The following is a 15520-nucleotide window of genomic DNA, read 5'->3' as shown; positions in this document are numbered from 1 at the left end:
GAAAAAAAAAAGGAGAAATACATCTATATCTCGTTTTTACTCTAAGTACATTTTTTGCTCATATTCTTTTTAATTTTTTTTTTCATGTACCAAACAATGTGTTAAAATATTTCTTGCTGTCCTTGTTATAAGAAATTAAACATTTAGAAAAGTTGTCTTGATTATATCTAGCTAATTTCTAATGTGAAATATTTATTAGCAGATTATTCCAATTTTGGGCTCATGAAATATATAATTGGGAGAGGGTAAGAATAAAGAGAAAGCAGAAATGAGAGTGGGAGGCAGCAATAATGGGACCGTCGTTCAATAATGAGTTGATTCCTTTTACTCCTCCAGCCCCTACTCACGCCTTGTTTTCTCACTTTATTATAGCCTTCACCTTCCCTGTTCTTTTGCATTACGAATTAGGTCAATATGCTGTTTAAGTAACCAACTATCCCATTCTCTCAAAATAATTATCACTTTTGATTCCTAGAATTTTTTTAGCTATCAATGTAGTCCTTGTAATCTCTTCATTGTCAATCACCCATTACTTTCATATTCATTTTGAAGGCTGAAGCAACCTTTGTACGTGGTTTGAAAATGATGAAGGGGAAGCCAACTTTGGCATGATTGTGAAACTCCAGGGACACGATTGATAATGAATAATCAAATCACTTAATTTAGAAAAAGTTCTTCAACTAAAAGTTCTTTTTCCTCTGCATTCAACTCTCAAATAATGATATATGAGTTTTCATTCTAAACTAATTGTATTATTTTTCATTTTAATTCATTCTCTCGCCAATTTACTGTAAGGTTTGGAAATTTCATATTTTTTATTCAAGAAATTAAACTAGTGTTAGAAACAGATAAATTGCTAGTGGGGCTGGGTTTATATTTTAGAACCCTCATTGACTTTTCCTACACTTTTTTAGGTTCCCATAATACCATACTTGAAAAATGGGGACAAATTGATGAAGCAGCCTCAAGTCTGGCCGAATAACTCTGACTTTCATGTTTTTCATTGAATTGCTGCAACAAGTGAACAAACCCACTAACCGTGTGGGAAAATAAAATTGTCGTATGATTGCGAGAAAAATCAAAAAAGTAAACTTTAATTTGTAAGTGCTCTTACCCTTGACATCACATTTTTTCAGTTGAGTAAAATTAAATTTAAAAAGTGTAAAACATCACTCAATTTTAAAACCGTACGTGTTTACTATTTTCTTGGAAAATCTTTTAATCATGGTAAAACTCCAATCTGCCAACAACTCTATACTTCTGGAAGTAGAACATTGGTTGATTTACAAATTACAACTAAATTCTCATATTGTACAAGTGCAATGTTATAATTTGGTGGGTTCTATATTGTTTATAATTTAAAGAGTTAAAGCACAAAAATATCTTAAACCTTTTTTGCGAGAAGCATCTGGTATCGTAATTTTTTTGTAGAACAATACTATTTTAGAACTTTTAAAAGGCGGGCAACATTACCCTACCGATAACCTAGACACATTTTTTTTTTTTTTGCCAGAAATAACCTAGACACATGTTGATAGTTAAACTCTTACTTTGACCATCAAATTGACATGTGTCATCTCCTCCTCCTTTCACAAGTGTTTCTTCTCCTTTCTCAACCGAATTTCCAGCACTTCTCAGGATTCCTAGCTTTTCATTTTATGATCATGTCCTTTCCATTCCAAAACCCAGATCCATCGATCTTCGCTTACTATAGGCAAGACAGAAATCAAAGATGATGATTCAAAAGCTTTTCATTTTATGTATTGCTTATGAAATTTATATCAGGGCCAAAATACTACTGTAAAGAAGAAGTGAGTAAAATTGTAATTATTGTGAAATAATATGATGATTTGTGAGTTTAAAGTTCCCCCTTATATTTTTGTGATTCAAGAATTGAGCATTGAAAATATAATTTATGTGTGATTGATTGATTGTGGTGTATTGCACAGATTTATCATAATCCATCAAGTATGATCTAAGGTGTAAATTAGTCATTTGACACTTGAAATGAAATTTGGACACCCAAACTATGTTTGAAATGTGAAAAGGAATGTTTTGAGATATGAACGTCTAATTTCTAAGTGAGAAATAATTAATTGTAAAAATAATGTCATTAGTTACAGTTAGAAGAAAGCTCTCTGTAGATATCTAAATTGCTTTAATTGGATGGAGGATAGAGAATTGAAATACGTTGAAAGTTCGCTCCAATTGCTGTTATATGGTAGCAACAATGTAGCAAAAAATGTGGAATGCATTACGGTGCATGGCACAGAAGTAAACATGCCATGACACATGTGAAACAAGCCATAGCGTGCCTTTGTCTTTCTACTTTAATGTTTTCAGTTTTCAACCTTATTACAAATGTTTTAACTTGTGAAAGATTTCATGCTTCTGCACACATTTTTAACTCTAAATTTTGCTTTGTAAAGGTATGTTGAAGTGTTTAAATTTTAAAAATTTGATATTCCTAATTTGTAAAATTTACAAACTTGATAATCTTTTTAGGTTAGTCTTTTGATTATCTTAATTTTAAAGTTAAGTGAAAATTAATAAGAGAGACTTTACAGTTTGTTATCAAATCTTACACTAAGCCTGTTTTAATCTAATCAAGATGAACGACCTTCTCTCTATAATTCCACTAACCAAATTCCACTTGCTTCCATGTTTCATCAATTCGTGCTTTGATTCGATAGTGAGAGAAACAGTGGAATCTAGGGTTATGCTAAGGTTTTCCTCCACCCACTTCTCTTCATTGGCATTCTTTGTCTTGATTGCCATTGTAACAATAATTCACAAGAGAACACAGATTGCCTTAAAAGAATGAGAATGAGACGCAATTCCTTTACCAATTGTGAAATCCTGACTTCTTTATTTCAAGTAGTCAATGAGACTTTTTTATCAAACATCTCAATTTGAAGTCCTAAAGTCCTTCCTTTCTCAGAGATATTCCTATATGTTGCCTGGGTATTGAAAAAGGAGGTGATGAAAAAGAGTACTATAAAATAATGATAATCAGGCTTAGTACAAAATATTTGCATCTTGACATTGTTTGTCAAACTAAGCTCTTTTAAAAATCAAAGTTAATGTTGGAGTGATTTTGCCCTTATTTTGAAAGTTTTGGGATAGTATTGTTTCAAAAAAAAAATTTAAAATGCTTGACGCTTCTCCCAAAAAAGTTTTTAAAAAATCTTACCATTTCACTCTAATTTTAAAACACTATTAATGGGTAGCCCGTAGCCAATTGATGATGCAATGAAAGAGAAGGAGAAAGAGAAGAGAAGCTGGGGGTGACGTGGAATCAACGAAATAAGGCATTGCTGGGAATTTCCTTTCCTGCGTGGCATAAATGGCCCCAACTTCTCAGCCTAACAGGCACGCTTGTCCTTTATTACGCTCTATTCAATTCTCCGTTTCCATTTTGGTTTCCCCTCACTCTAAACATTTATGAATTTTACGTAGAAAATGACGCCTCCCACTTCAAATTTTGAATAAATAACTTTCCTTATAAATTTAGTTTTAATGTAGACAAAAATGACTTTAAAATATAATCCTCAATTGTCAAAATTATTTATCAAGGGTTGGGGGGAAAATAATCGAGGTATATGTCAAGAGATTTTATAAAAACATCTTGGAATTAGAATTTCGAATAAGATATTATTATTAAAAAAATGATAGAAACCTCCTCTATAATATTGGAGCATATACATGCTTTGCGCTCAATTATGATCATTCCAAATTCAATAGCCAGTGGGCCATCACAGTGATTCAAGCAAAGAGCTCATGGCATAGGGATTTGTCAACAGTCAACGCCCAAGCTGCTCCGATGACCACATTTCAAAACCGTATGGGTCTTGAAGGGCAAATATACTCTATATTTATTTACTTCACAATCATTATCATTAATTAATTAAAGTCTCGCATCAAGGTGCCAATGGCTTTTACTATTATTTTTTTAATACAACTATAATAGGTCCATTATATTTGAATAATTGTGTTATATTCCAGCGTTACCCAGATTGACGGATGCATCATCTTCCAAAAGATGCTTGTTCTTTTTGTATTTACAAAAATTCAAATCTGAAACTCCATATTTAAGTTAGATATATAAGCTCTTTGATTGCCACTCACCTTTTTTGTGGTTTTAAGCATTTATTGACGCCAAATATTTTGTTGAATCATGACACCAGATTAATGCATACAAAACATCCTTTCCCATTAAATTACTTACTCTAATCAAATGATCAAAACCTTAATCTGTGCTGTAGTAACTATTTCACCAAAGTGCTAAAAAGGATAAGAAAACATTTTCTGTCCCATTAGTAGCAAATTTTTTTAGAAAAATTTTATTTAAGACTCTTCGACCAAACATAATAAAAAATAAGGCCCTTAAAATTTGAAATTTCACTTGAGATCATAAATAGTGAAGTGAAATTAAAATATTGGAGGAAATGATAAGATTAATCTTCTTTCAAATTTTTTAAAAAAAATGTTATCGGATATGGTGAAAAATGTATGCTCAGTAGGGGGGCTGAACTGGCTTGCTTTTGGTACCAAATCCTTCCTCCACCTGAGCGTTTATTACTTTCTTGACAAAGGAATCGATAGAGGTGAAGAGAAGGAAGTGAAATCTTGACTAGTTCATGTGGAAGTCAAGGGAAGAATTTTCAAGGAACCAGCTCTTAGGGACTTTTATTAAGAACAGCTTTAGTTCTTTGTATGTGGCACAATGTATAGAGTCGTGAGGTAATCCATCAAAGAGTTCTTAGGACACATCCGAATCTTCAAGAAATTTGGAGATTTTGTATTATAAGATTTGCAATTATAATAAATAATCTTTATTTATAACTAATTATATATAAGAGTTGATCCTTTCGTTATTCTGAATTGTTATTATTTATCAATTTTGTGAGAATATCAGCTTGGGAGCTTAAATTGCATTCCTACACATGTTTATTGAAAATCTTGGAGGTTTAGATAGAAATAATGGCACAGATAACTCCTATAAGTTAATAAATGACTTGATATAATAACTCATTTTATTATGGTTATAACATTAGGAATAAAATAAAAATTTAGTAATGGCACAAATAATTTTTATAGATCAATGAACAATTTTAATATAGACAATGAATAACCCATTTCATCATAATTCTAATATTTGAAATAAAAATTAAAATTCAGTAATAACATAAAAAGCTTTTATAGGTCAATAAATAACTTCATAAAAAGAAATAAATGACTCATTTTAATATGATTACAATATTTAAAATAAAACAATATTTAATAATGATATAAATAACTTTTATAAGTAAATGAACAACTTTATGTAAAAAAAATGAATAATTTCAATAAGAAATTAGAAGGGATAAAGAACAATGAGCTAATTTTACTTTACATTTTATTCAAGAGGCCTTTTTTTTTTTCCCATTAAATATGATCAATGGGTCTTAAATGAAATTTGCTCAATTTTCTATGAACAGTGACACAGATGCTGAGATGCGGCCATTTCGTGGTATCTCTAAATCACGCGTATGAACAGAAACATCTTCAGATTTTAAATTCAAACGGAGTGGAAATATTAAAAACGTACTCAGACCCATTAGTCAAAATCGCAACCACCCAATGCAAGTGAGTAACGAATATTTAAATATCTCAACTAAGAAAATAAATAAAATAAGAAACAAATAAAATAAGAAACTTTATGAGCCACGCGCTTTGCAATTAGTTGCCATCGCCATTACATTACATTACCCCTCCCAGCCGATTCCCTCCCATGCACTGTTTCCAATTCGACTTGACTTTGCGAAGCAATGGCATTCACAAACAAACAAAGCTCAATAACTAATGGCTTTCAAAACAAATTAGAAATCCAAAGTCCAAACAAAAGCAGAGAATAAAAGGTCAGAAATCCAAAATGCCACTATCTTGATCTTGTGTACAGCACATTTCTCTCTTTTCCGTTGATTTCGCTATTCTGTTTCCGGTTCTAACAAGTCCAATTATCTCCGTCTCCCGCAATTGCCGCTAGAGCGGACGAAAATAAGCCAGAAAGTGAAAGAAAGCAATATAGAACGTTCCAATGCTTGCTGACTACGTTGTATAAAAGCTCTTTTCCTTCTACTGTTGTAATCTTACCCTGCAATTTCTAAGCCAGCTGACTTGAGTCTGGAGGCGGCGGTCCCGGAATCTGAACGGATCTGGGCGAAACTCAGATTCGTCCTTGATCATATGCTTCTGCACTGCGGTGGCCGGTGACGCTGATCAATGGGTTGTGTGAATTCGAAGCAGGCGGTATCGGTGACGCCTGCTGTTGACCACTCCGGTGTGTTTCGCGGCAATGCGGGTACGGGGAATTCTGGAAGGAATTTAGGAGAGTTGGACAAGAAGAAGAGTGAGTCAGTGGAGCTGAGTAGAAGCGAGGTGGGGGAGTCCGGGAGGGCGAGTTCAAATGGAGGTTGTGAGTCGTTAAGCTTCAGATTGGGGAATCTGCAGAAGTATGTACAAGGAGAGCAAGTGGCAGCGGGTTGGCCGGGTTGGCTCACCGCAGTCGCCGGTGAAGCCATTCAGGGTTGGGTGCCCCTCCGAGCCGATGCGTTTGAGAAACTTGAGAAGGTTGATTTGCTAATCCTACCCGCAATTCCGAGCTTGTTTCTATTCATTTTGTGGTAGCATTCTCAAATAAAATGTTATCCATAGAGTTTGTCTCGTAGTCGATTAGGAATATCCTTTATGGACTGTACGAAATAATTTTTGAAGATCAATTTCTCGAGCTTGTCTTGAATAACACTTTTACATCTTTTTTTTGAATACATCCACTCCTGTCCCCGTAAAGCAGAAGCCTCTGTGCCATTAACAATTAGTTTCTGTATAAAAGGAATCAAATTTACTGGTATCTGGAAGTTTGGAGATTCTGCGGTGTCGTCACAGTACTTGTTATCGAAAAGGAAAAAAATAATTATATGTCTACACGAAATTGTTCTTCTGTGTTGACTTTTATGCATATAGATGCATTAGTAGTAAAACATGAATATCAATGTTAAGTGAGGGAGTTATATGGCCGCTGATTCATGAGGCTTTCTTTGGGAAACTCCAGCAGAACTATAAAGGGCTTACTTTCGTCATCTAAATTTTGCTTTGATTTCTATTTAGATTATTGCGTACTGTTTAATTGCTGGTTCTGCTACTTCTAGTCATCATTCTGACATTGGCAATGTGTTTGCAAATTGTATGAATAGATTGGGCAAGGTACATACAGCAGTGTCTTCCGAGCGCGAGAACTTGAGACAGGGAAGATAGTGGCTCTGAAGAAGGTGCGGTTTGACAACTTTGAGCCCGAAAGTGTAAGGTTCATGGCTCGAGAAATAATGATTCTCAGAAGGCTTGATCATCCAAACATTATAAAATTGGAGGGCTTGATTACTTCTAAATTGTCCTGTAGCATATATCTTGTATTCGAGTATATGGAACATGACATTACAGGGCTCTTATCCTCCCCTGATATCAAGTTTAGTGAACCGCAGGTATGCCAACTTTCCATTAAAACCGCCTGGAAATTCTATGGATGTGTTTGGAGGAGACAGGAGGATTTTGCTTGTTTTCTGTTTCTTTATTTCTCATACTGATATCAGCGACGAAGTGATCATTTTTATCAAAAATACATACCCAACAAAATAAAAGTGAAAATTGTAAATGGAACAATTGAGGCCCTCAGGTCTGAATTATATATTGCTGTGACGCAATCTTTTTGTCGTTGTATCTTATTGAACATGTCTTTTTGTCGGTACAGATTAAATGCTACATGAAGCAGTTGTTGTCTGGACTTGACCATTGTCATTCACGGGGTGTAATGCATCGAGACATCAAAGGATCTAATCTTCTAGTGAATAATGAAGGGATACTAAAGGTTGCTGATTTTGGACTGGCGAACTTCTCAAATTCTGGGAACAAACAGCCCCTCACAAGTCGTGTAGTTACATTGTGGTACCGTCCTCCTGAGCTTTTACTGGGTTCAACTGACTATGGTCCGTCTGTGGATCTCTGGAGCATTGGCTGCGTGTTTGCTGAGCTACTTGTTGGGAAGCCTATCCTTCAGGGGAGAACAGAGGTAGTAACATTTTCAATATGTGCGGGTTTCCCTTTTATTACTATATGTGATATGTGATAATCATGATCAGACTCCCCCTTCCACCCAATGACGCTTGTTAGTGTTATTGGCCTGGAAGTTGTTGCAATTCATGCTTAAAAAAGGAGGAGGAAGAGGCTTTAAGCTCACACGAGATAACTGATTTGCTATTGTATGGAAATTTACAAATATGCAAATGCTTCTACAGTGCAAACTAATAAATTAAGTCAAATTGTGAAATTTATAATTTATTTGCAGCTGGGGATGCTGCTAAATCTTTATTACTTATGTGTTCCTATATTCATCTACTTGATACATAAAATTAGAAATGTGAACTTGTTTAACAACCTGTTTTGAAAATAGTTTTTTATTTAAAAAAAATCTGTTTAGTAATATGTTTTTAGAAAGTATTTTGAAAAACAAAAAACCAAATATTGTTTTGAAAAATAGAAAATGAAAATATTTTTTAGATGTTCTAAGAATTTTTTTTATGAAGAACAAAGAAAAATGCAAAAAAACACCTGTTTTCAATTTTTTTTTTTCAAAACATGTTTTACAAAATATCAGTTTTCAAAATAATAATTAAAAAAAACAGTTTCAAACAAGCCGTAACTTTTGTAACCATTACATAAACTTCCTTTGCAGTCTCATTAAATATCAATATTGTCATCACTTTTTCTTTTGGCCCTAATATTGTCATTGCTTTGGTTGTTAATGGTTTGCCTGTAATTTTACTTTTCACATGGAATTGTATACAAAGGAAAATCAAGTCATGTTAAAGATTGTAATAATTATTGCTTTATTTTATGTTCAAGAAGGTAACATATTCCAAGATCACTTCTTTGAAGTTACCTGGATGTTGATCAGCTAATGATTAATATTAAATAAATAAAATAGTCTCACACTATGGTTTAAGTTTTCTTTCAATGCCTTGCTCGATTCACTCTTATTTTACATGCAGGTTGAACAATTGCACAAAATCTTCAAGCTTTGCGGTTCTCCACCTGAAGAATACTGGAAAAAGTCCAGACTCCCTCATGCAACCTTGTTCAGGCCACAGCAACCATATAATAGTTGTCTCCGGGAGACCTTCAAAGATTTGCCTTCAACTTGTGTGAACTTGCTACAGACTCTTCTTTCCATTGAACCATACAAACGTGGAACTGCCTCTTCCGCTCTCTCATCAGAGGTATTAACCTCCAACTTTGTTGGCAATCCTTGAAAGGCATTCATTTGACATGATAGTGAGTACGGAAAACAATACACTGTCTTGAAATCATCTGTACTGCAGAGCACGTCCCTCCCTCCCCCCATATTTATCTGTTTAATTTTTATCGTACATTCGGAAAATCGTGGTTTTAAGCATCTTCGTATTTGTATGCTATAATGTCAAGTTCTTTCTCATGTTAGTCGTGGACCAAATTTATTCATCACACATAAACTTTCACTTTTGGAAGCATTGGCACTGAGCATTGAGTATTATAGCCTGATTGAATTATTGTATTGTTCAGTATTTCAAAACAAAGCCATATGCTTGTGAACCATCAAGCTTGCCGGTATACCCACCTAGCAAGGAGATTGATGTGAAACAGCAGGAGGAGTCAAGGAGGTGAGATCTCACCCTCTTTGTATGTTCTTTGAATAGTTATGGAAAAAGAGAGGTTTGCTCAGTTACATGTCAGTATGTTCTTTAAGCACTTCATGACCTCCTATATGGTATTGTGAATCCAAGAAAGTATCTGCATGTGATGTGCATTTCATTTGATATAGTTCCTAGCGTGACACTCTAAATCTGCTGTGTCAGAATATCTATGAAGGAGTATCCATTTAGTCTAGTTCTTGACATTAGAACTCCTGGTATAATAGGTAGTTTAGATTAGTTCTTTTGTCTTCAAAATGTCATATAAATCCACATATTTGAGCAGTGAATATCCTACGAAATTATTGAACTAGGTCCGCTACTGCAAATAGAAATTAATGCATGTGATAGATGACGATGATAAAGCCGCATACTCTCAAAATAAGAAGAAAAAAGTAAAGAACAGTTTCAGTTCCGAGGAGACGGAAATATTTGATAGGTTTATTTCTCTCTTCCTCCCTCTGTAGGAGGGGGTTTGTTTTGGGGAGATTTACCATCTAAGGTTGTGAAGTCGATATGTAGCAAAACCTTTCTAGTTTCAACAGTATCAGACCTAATGAACAAACTTTTATTCTATGCAATTTTCAATTACGTTAGCATAGCTTGCAGGTGAGCTCTTATTTAAACTACTGCAATGAACTTGTAGGAAAAAGATCGGTGGCAGAGCACGTGGATCTGAAACAAGAAAGCCATCAAGAAAGCCATTAGGATTCAACAAATTAGTCCCAACAGAGGTCTATTCCACTTTCTCTCTTGCTTCATTGTGTTTCATCTTATATGCATGCACTACAATCCATGTGAAGGGTCAGCCAGGGAAAGTAAATTATCATTGAATGGTTTGATGTCCTCTTACAGGATTTGGCAAGTCAAACCCGGAAATTCCAAAGGGTGAATGGCAGGTCAGTCCACATCCTTAAAGAAGGGATCCCCAACGTAAGTAAGGAGGAACCAAAGGCATCTAATGATAAACCCGATGATGCGTCTCATACGAAGAATGCATCTCAAGGAGAGATTCCCTTTTCCGGGCCATTGCAAGTTTCCACATCAAGTGGCTTTGCATGGGCAAAAAGACGAAAAGATGACATTTCAATAAGATCCCACTGTCGATCTATTTCAAGAGGGCATATTATCAATCCATTGGAGTCTGCTGTACCAAATTCAATGAATAATATTGATTCCAGAAACATGGAAAATAAGGATTGTCTGGGACGCTCCAACTCTAGGAGTCGTGATCCACTTGAAATCCCTAAGATTGCCATGCAAAATCAATGGAGCAAGTTTGATCGCCCAGATTCTTTTGACGCTTCTGACGAATACCACTCACAAGAGCTATGTATGGCGCTTTATCATAGAGAGGATTCAATATCCAAGAGAAGTAACCTGGTAAGTTACATAGAAGCCAGATCAAACTGACAGATGAAACTCTCGTGCCTCTTTCTGCATATTATTCTGTCTCCATGTAAAGATAAGTTATATTGTGTTTCCACGAAAAATCTTTGAAGTGATATCTTGAGATATGCTTTTGAAATTTAAAACAAATGAAAGCCTTAATTTATTGAAATAAATTCATTTTTTGAGACCTGTGAATGACTTCATTTCTTGCTAACGTGAGAACTTAAGTAATTGATCTCCTTCCTGATTAGCTAATCATATAGTTAATGTCTTGACTGTTAATTGGACAATGGAAGAAGGCAATGGTAAAGAAAATGAATTTATTTGAAGTGCGTAGATGCTGATTTCTTCTTAAATCAATTTTTAACTTGTTTATTTGGCTAAAAATTAGCATTTATTGGCATGTGTGACTGAGAAGGAAAAGGTTAGAAATTTTACTTACAATCAGTGCATGGATCAACTGTGTAGATCTGAATCTAAACTGAAATTCATGTCTTCATCGCTCCCTTGCAGAGTTATCAGGATCAAGGAGAGAAGGTTGAGTTTTCAGGACCTTTGCTATCTCAAATGCATACTGTTGATGAGCTCTTAGAAAAACATGAGCGCCACATCCGCAGAACAGTCCGAAGATCTTGGTTTCAAAGAGGTGTGACAGCTAAATGAAGTAGCAGTAGCCTTCCCTTCCTCCAATCCCACAATGATTAAAAGAAAAAAAATTACACAATTGGTTAGTTTCCAAAATGTATAAACATATAGCTACACATAAAGAAGCATATGATTGTTTTGTTCTTCTACCTGTTCTCCCTCTTTTTGTTCCTAAATATCTTGTGAAAAACTACAAATCAAAAGCTAGTTGTCTGAAACTCTACATTGAGAGAACCGAGGCTATAAATTATTAGATGGTGCCACAATGATAAGCACCTGCCAGTAACAATAACAAGCTTTATCTTATTATGTGAGGTTGGTTATATAGATTGCATTGCACCATTGTATTCTATGATTACTCTTTGGACAAAACATTCACCAAAAAGTCATGTCCAAACTTTATTGAGTGTTGTTCCCGGTATTCCTCTATTTTTTTTCTTTTCTCACGACTCGATCATCTGTTCAAACTTCCTTACTAGCACCTCTACTGGTACATGTTCAAACCATATTAAGTGGGTTTCTATCATTTTCTCCTTGATAAATACTACCCTAACTTTTCCTTCTATATAGCCTTACAATGTGAAACGCCCATTTTAATAATGTTTCATTGGCTTATTGTACAACCTACTTGTATGTTGCATGACCTAAGAGTTCTTCTCAATAACATTGCATATCTTCCTGACATTATCTCTGGATTACAGGTAAGAAGCATGGGAAACAAGTGTAAAGCTAATTGCTTCGAGATATTGAGGAAGGAAAAGACGTGTCCTCTCCCACCCTGCACAGAGAACAGATGATACGGGAAATCTCTTTCCAGAAGAGAAGATCCTCTCCCCATTCTCCAATCACATTGCTATGAGCAACAAATAAACTGCAGAATTATTGACACAGATGCAGTATACGGCAGCATAATTAGATCTACTTGGTCGGGAAGCTGAAAACTCGAGGAAACGTAGCCCTTTCAGCCTTCAATTCGTAGTCATATAAAGCCGAAGACCAGGGGTTAAAAAGGAAGGTTTTTGACGGAATTTTTTTTTTCCTTCTAATTTTTGGCCAGTATTTCTGTAGGATCAAAACCATGTTCTTGACTCGCCCTTTTTGACTTCATCATTTACTTGCAAGTTTCATCCGGCAATGTATATATAGATCTGCCGTGAATGGCTTGAGCTCAAGTCTAGGCTCCTTTCCTGTGTTTTAGGCTTCGAAGAAATTAATCAACTGTTTAACCTAACATTTATGATATTCTCAAGAAATTTTGTTTTCGACAGAGTTTTATTACTACTGATAAGAAGGTTCCAGTAAATCTCTCTTTCGAATGGAACAGTTATCTCAGGCTGCTTTAGATTTGAGTAGCGTGGAGGGCATGAGCTCTCCGATGTAAAATTTGACATCTACAAATCTTATTGAGAGGCCTTTGATGTTGTTTGTTTGTTTTTTTTTTTTTTGGGAAGCACAGTGCAAAGTAAAATAGTGAGATTTAATCTCCAAAACTCGTTCTTGGCCCAATCCACATTCTATGCATTCAAGCAATGCAGCCCATCGCAATGATTTTTTTGAAAAAAAAAATAGGGTTACAGTTTTTTTAAATGGAAAAATGACAAAAAAAATTTATTTAAATTATATAAATGATAGATTGGTCTCAAAAAATGATATAATTTTTCTAAAGTCTTATGAGATTTTCTTGTCATTAAGGAATTAAAGAAAATGCTCAAATTATCCTCAAATAAAACAAAAATCTTAAGCTTCATTGCGGAGTCATTTTTGCATGTTCTTGCTTCTGCTTCGTCTTCTTGTTCTCCTCTTCTCTTCTTCGTGCTCTCCTTCTTATTCATCTCCTTTTCCTTCCCCTCCTTCTTTACCTTCTCCTTCTGGACTGTCTCATTTCTTTTTTAGCTTTTGCATGTGGTTTGGTTGAGCTGCTGTACATGGTTATATGTAAACAATCATTCTTCCTTTATTAATTGTGCTATACATGGGTAAATTTCTTCTCTTCTTTGAAAATTTCTCCTCTCATATATGATAGTTGAAATTGATACGGGTTAATGTGCATAAATAATCAAGATCTTCATTTTCTCTTCATGATTGAGATTTTCATTTTCTCTAATGTACATGAGTATGAATGCTTACTTATAGATAAATGATAAATGATATATTATTTCAGTTGTGTTGTAAATACATAAATCAAAGTTGTGAATATAAAAAGAATAGTTGTTGTTAGATAAAAGATAACAAATATGTGATTATGATGTTTGGGAAAGAGACATGTTGATAAATGCCTATTTTATTATTTCAGGTTAGCATGAGAAATGACTTCTTTAACTTCTAATTTTAGAAATGAACTATTTTGTATTTTCACATTGGGGGACACTTTGTAAAAAAAATTAAAAGTAAAATACAATATGATGGGGGATTGTGAGGATAAAAATGATAAAAGAAGGGATGACATTAAAAGATTTAACCTCTCATATATTTTTGTCAAAAGAGTTGTAGGATATTTTGATACAAGTTGTAGTTCATGTAACTAATAACAAAACCTTAAATAGTTATCATTTTTTAAGATTTTCTTGTCATTTAAATTAATAAAAGTTGTTATTTTTTGGATTAGAGTGGTAATTCATTTTTGCTGATTTAGTCAATTTACAAAGGATATTGATAAATTACAATTTCATATTGCATTATTGCAAGTCTAGGGATAAAAATTGTTAATATAAGGATAAAAGTTGTGAATGAAAAGTTTCAAATTTTTAACATTTAATACATATCAAGACTTGCATATGCGGAGTTGCAAATAACTATTGAATTGTTGTAAATTTAAAAACAAAAGTTGTTAATACAGGAACAAAGGTTATAAATGAAAAGTTGTAAATTTTTAACATTTGATGCATATCAAAACATGCATATGTAGAGTTGCGAATAACTATTAAATTGTTGCAAATTTAAAAACAAAAGTTATTAATATAGAAACAAAAGTTGTAAATGAAAAGTTTTGAATTTTCAACACTTAGTATATATCAAGACTTCTAGATCCAAACTTGTGAATAGCGATTAAATTGTTGCGAATTTAAAAATAAAAGTTATTAATATATAAACAAAAGTTATGAACGGAAAGTTACAAATTTCTTTAATTTGAATAAAGGGCAAAAATATCATTTCTTTTAACTTTCTAATGACAGAAACATTCCATGAGACTTTAGAAAAATTATACTATTTTATAGGACTAATCAATCATTTACATAATTTAAATAAATTTTTCTATCATTTTCCCTCTTTAAAAAGTAAATATGACATTAATGCGGATTTTTCAAATTTTAGAATAACAGACACATAACGTTGTAGTTATACTATTTCTGTTTGACCCCATTTCTCACAAATTGACGATGTTGACAATTGAAATGGGATTTCTCAAACCCAACAAACCATAAATTCCAAAAGGACGAGATTGAGAAGCCTATCTAACGACCAAAGGCCAAGGAGACGGCCTCTCAACCACTGTCATAATTTTTTATTTTATTAAAAAAGAATGAATTTGACAAGTTTGTGTGTAATATAAAAGCCATAATAGATGAAGCACAAGCATCCACCACATTACGTTCCAATTGACATGCACACTTCCATATTTGATATTCCTAATGGCGTCATTATCAGCAGTTAATCAGCCTCTCTCATCCTCCATCCATGCATGCACCCTTCTTATACCCACTCCTCCACTTTCATTATCCCTG

At 33.9% G+C, this 15520-nt stretch overlaps 1 protein-coding gene across 2 annotated transcripts; it reads left to right on the top strand.

The window, feature by feature from the left end:
• The first annotated feature begins 5754 nt into the window (after positions 1 to 5754).
• Positions 5755 to 13220, top strand: LOC129309215 (protein IMPAIRED IN BABA-INDUCED STERILITY 1). Of its 2 annotated transcripts, none has more exons than XR_008592871.1 (9): positions 5755 to 6612; positions 7236 to 7520; positions 7787 to 8104; positions 9084 to 9311; positions 9634 to 9731; positions 10408 to 10495; positions 10617 to 11144; positions 11667 to 11880; positions 12500 to 13220. XR_008592871.1 is itself a non-coding variant. In XM_054950650.1 (9 exons), exons 1-9 carry the CDS (start codon positions 6265 to 6267, stop codon positions 12523 to 12525), a joined length of 2052 nt encoding a protein of 683 aa, XP_054806625.1. In that variant the 5' UTR covers positions 5756 to 6264; the 3' UTR covers positions 12526 to 13220. The 2 variants fall into 2 exon arrangements, 1 of the variants encoding a protein (XP_054806625.1); XM_054950650.1 differs by having other exon boundaries at positions 5756 to 6612; positions 11667 to 11799.
• Positions 13221 to 15520: the final 2300 nt, after the last annotated feature.

This window comes from Prosopis cineraria, unplaced genomic scaffold, assembly GCF_029017545.1.
Source record: "Prosopis cineraria cultivar Desert tree isolate PC_DT_omini unplaced genomic scaffold, ASM2901754v1 PC4, whole genome shotgun sequence".
Taxonomy (NCBI): domain Eukaryota; kingdom Viridiplantae; phylum Streptophyta; class Magnoliopsida; order Fabales; family Fabaceae; genus Prosopis; species Prosopis cineraria.
This window is presented reverse-complemented; position numbering and strand designations above follow the sequence as displayed.

Bases quoted from the DNA above. Each gene is read 5' to 3' on its own strand.
- LOC129309215 (XM_054950650.1), top strand. From the start codon at position 6,265: ATGGGTTGTGTGAATTCGAAGCAGGCGGTATCGGTGACGCCTGCTGTT. The intron at 7,521-7,786 runs GTATGCCAACTT...TTGTCGGTACAG, and splicing joins TCAAGTTTAGTGAACCGCAG to ATTAAATGCTACATGAAGCA. The intron at 11,145-11,666 runs GTAAGTTACATA...GCTCCCTTGCAG, and splicing joins TATCCAAGAGAAGTAACCTG to AGTTATCAGGATCAAGGAGA.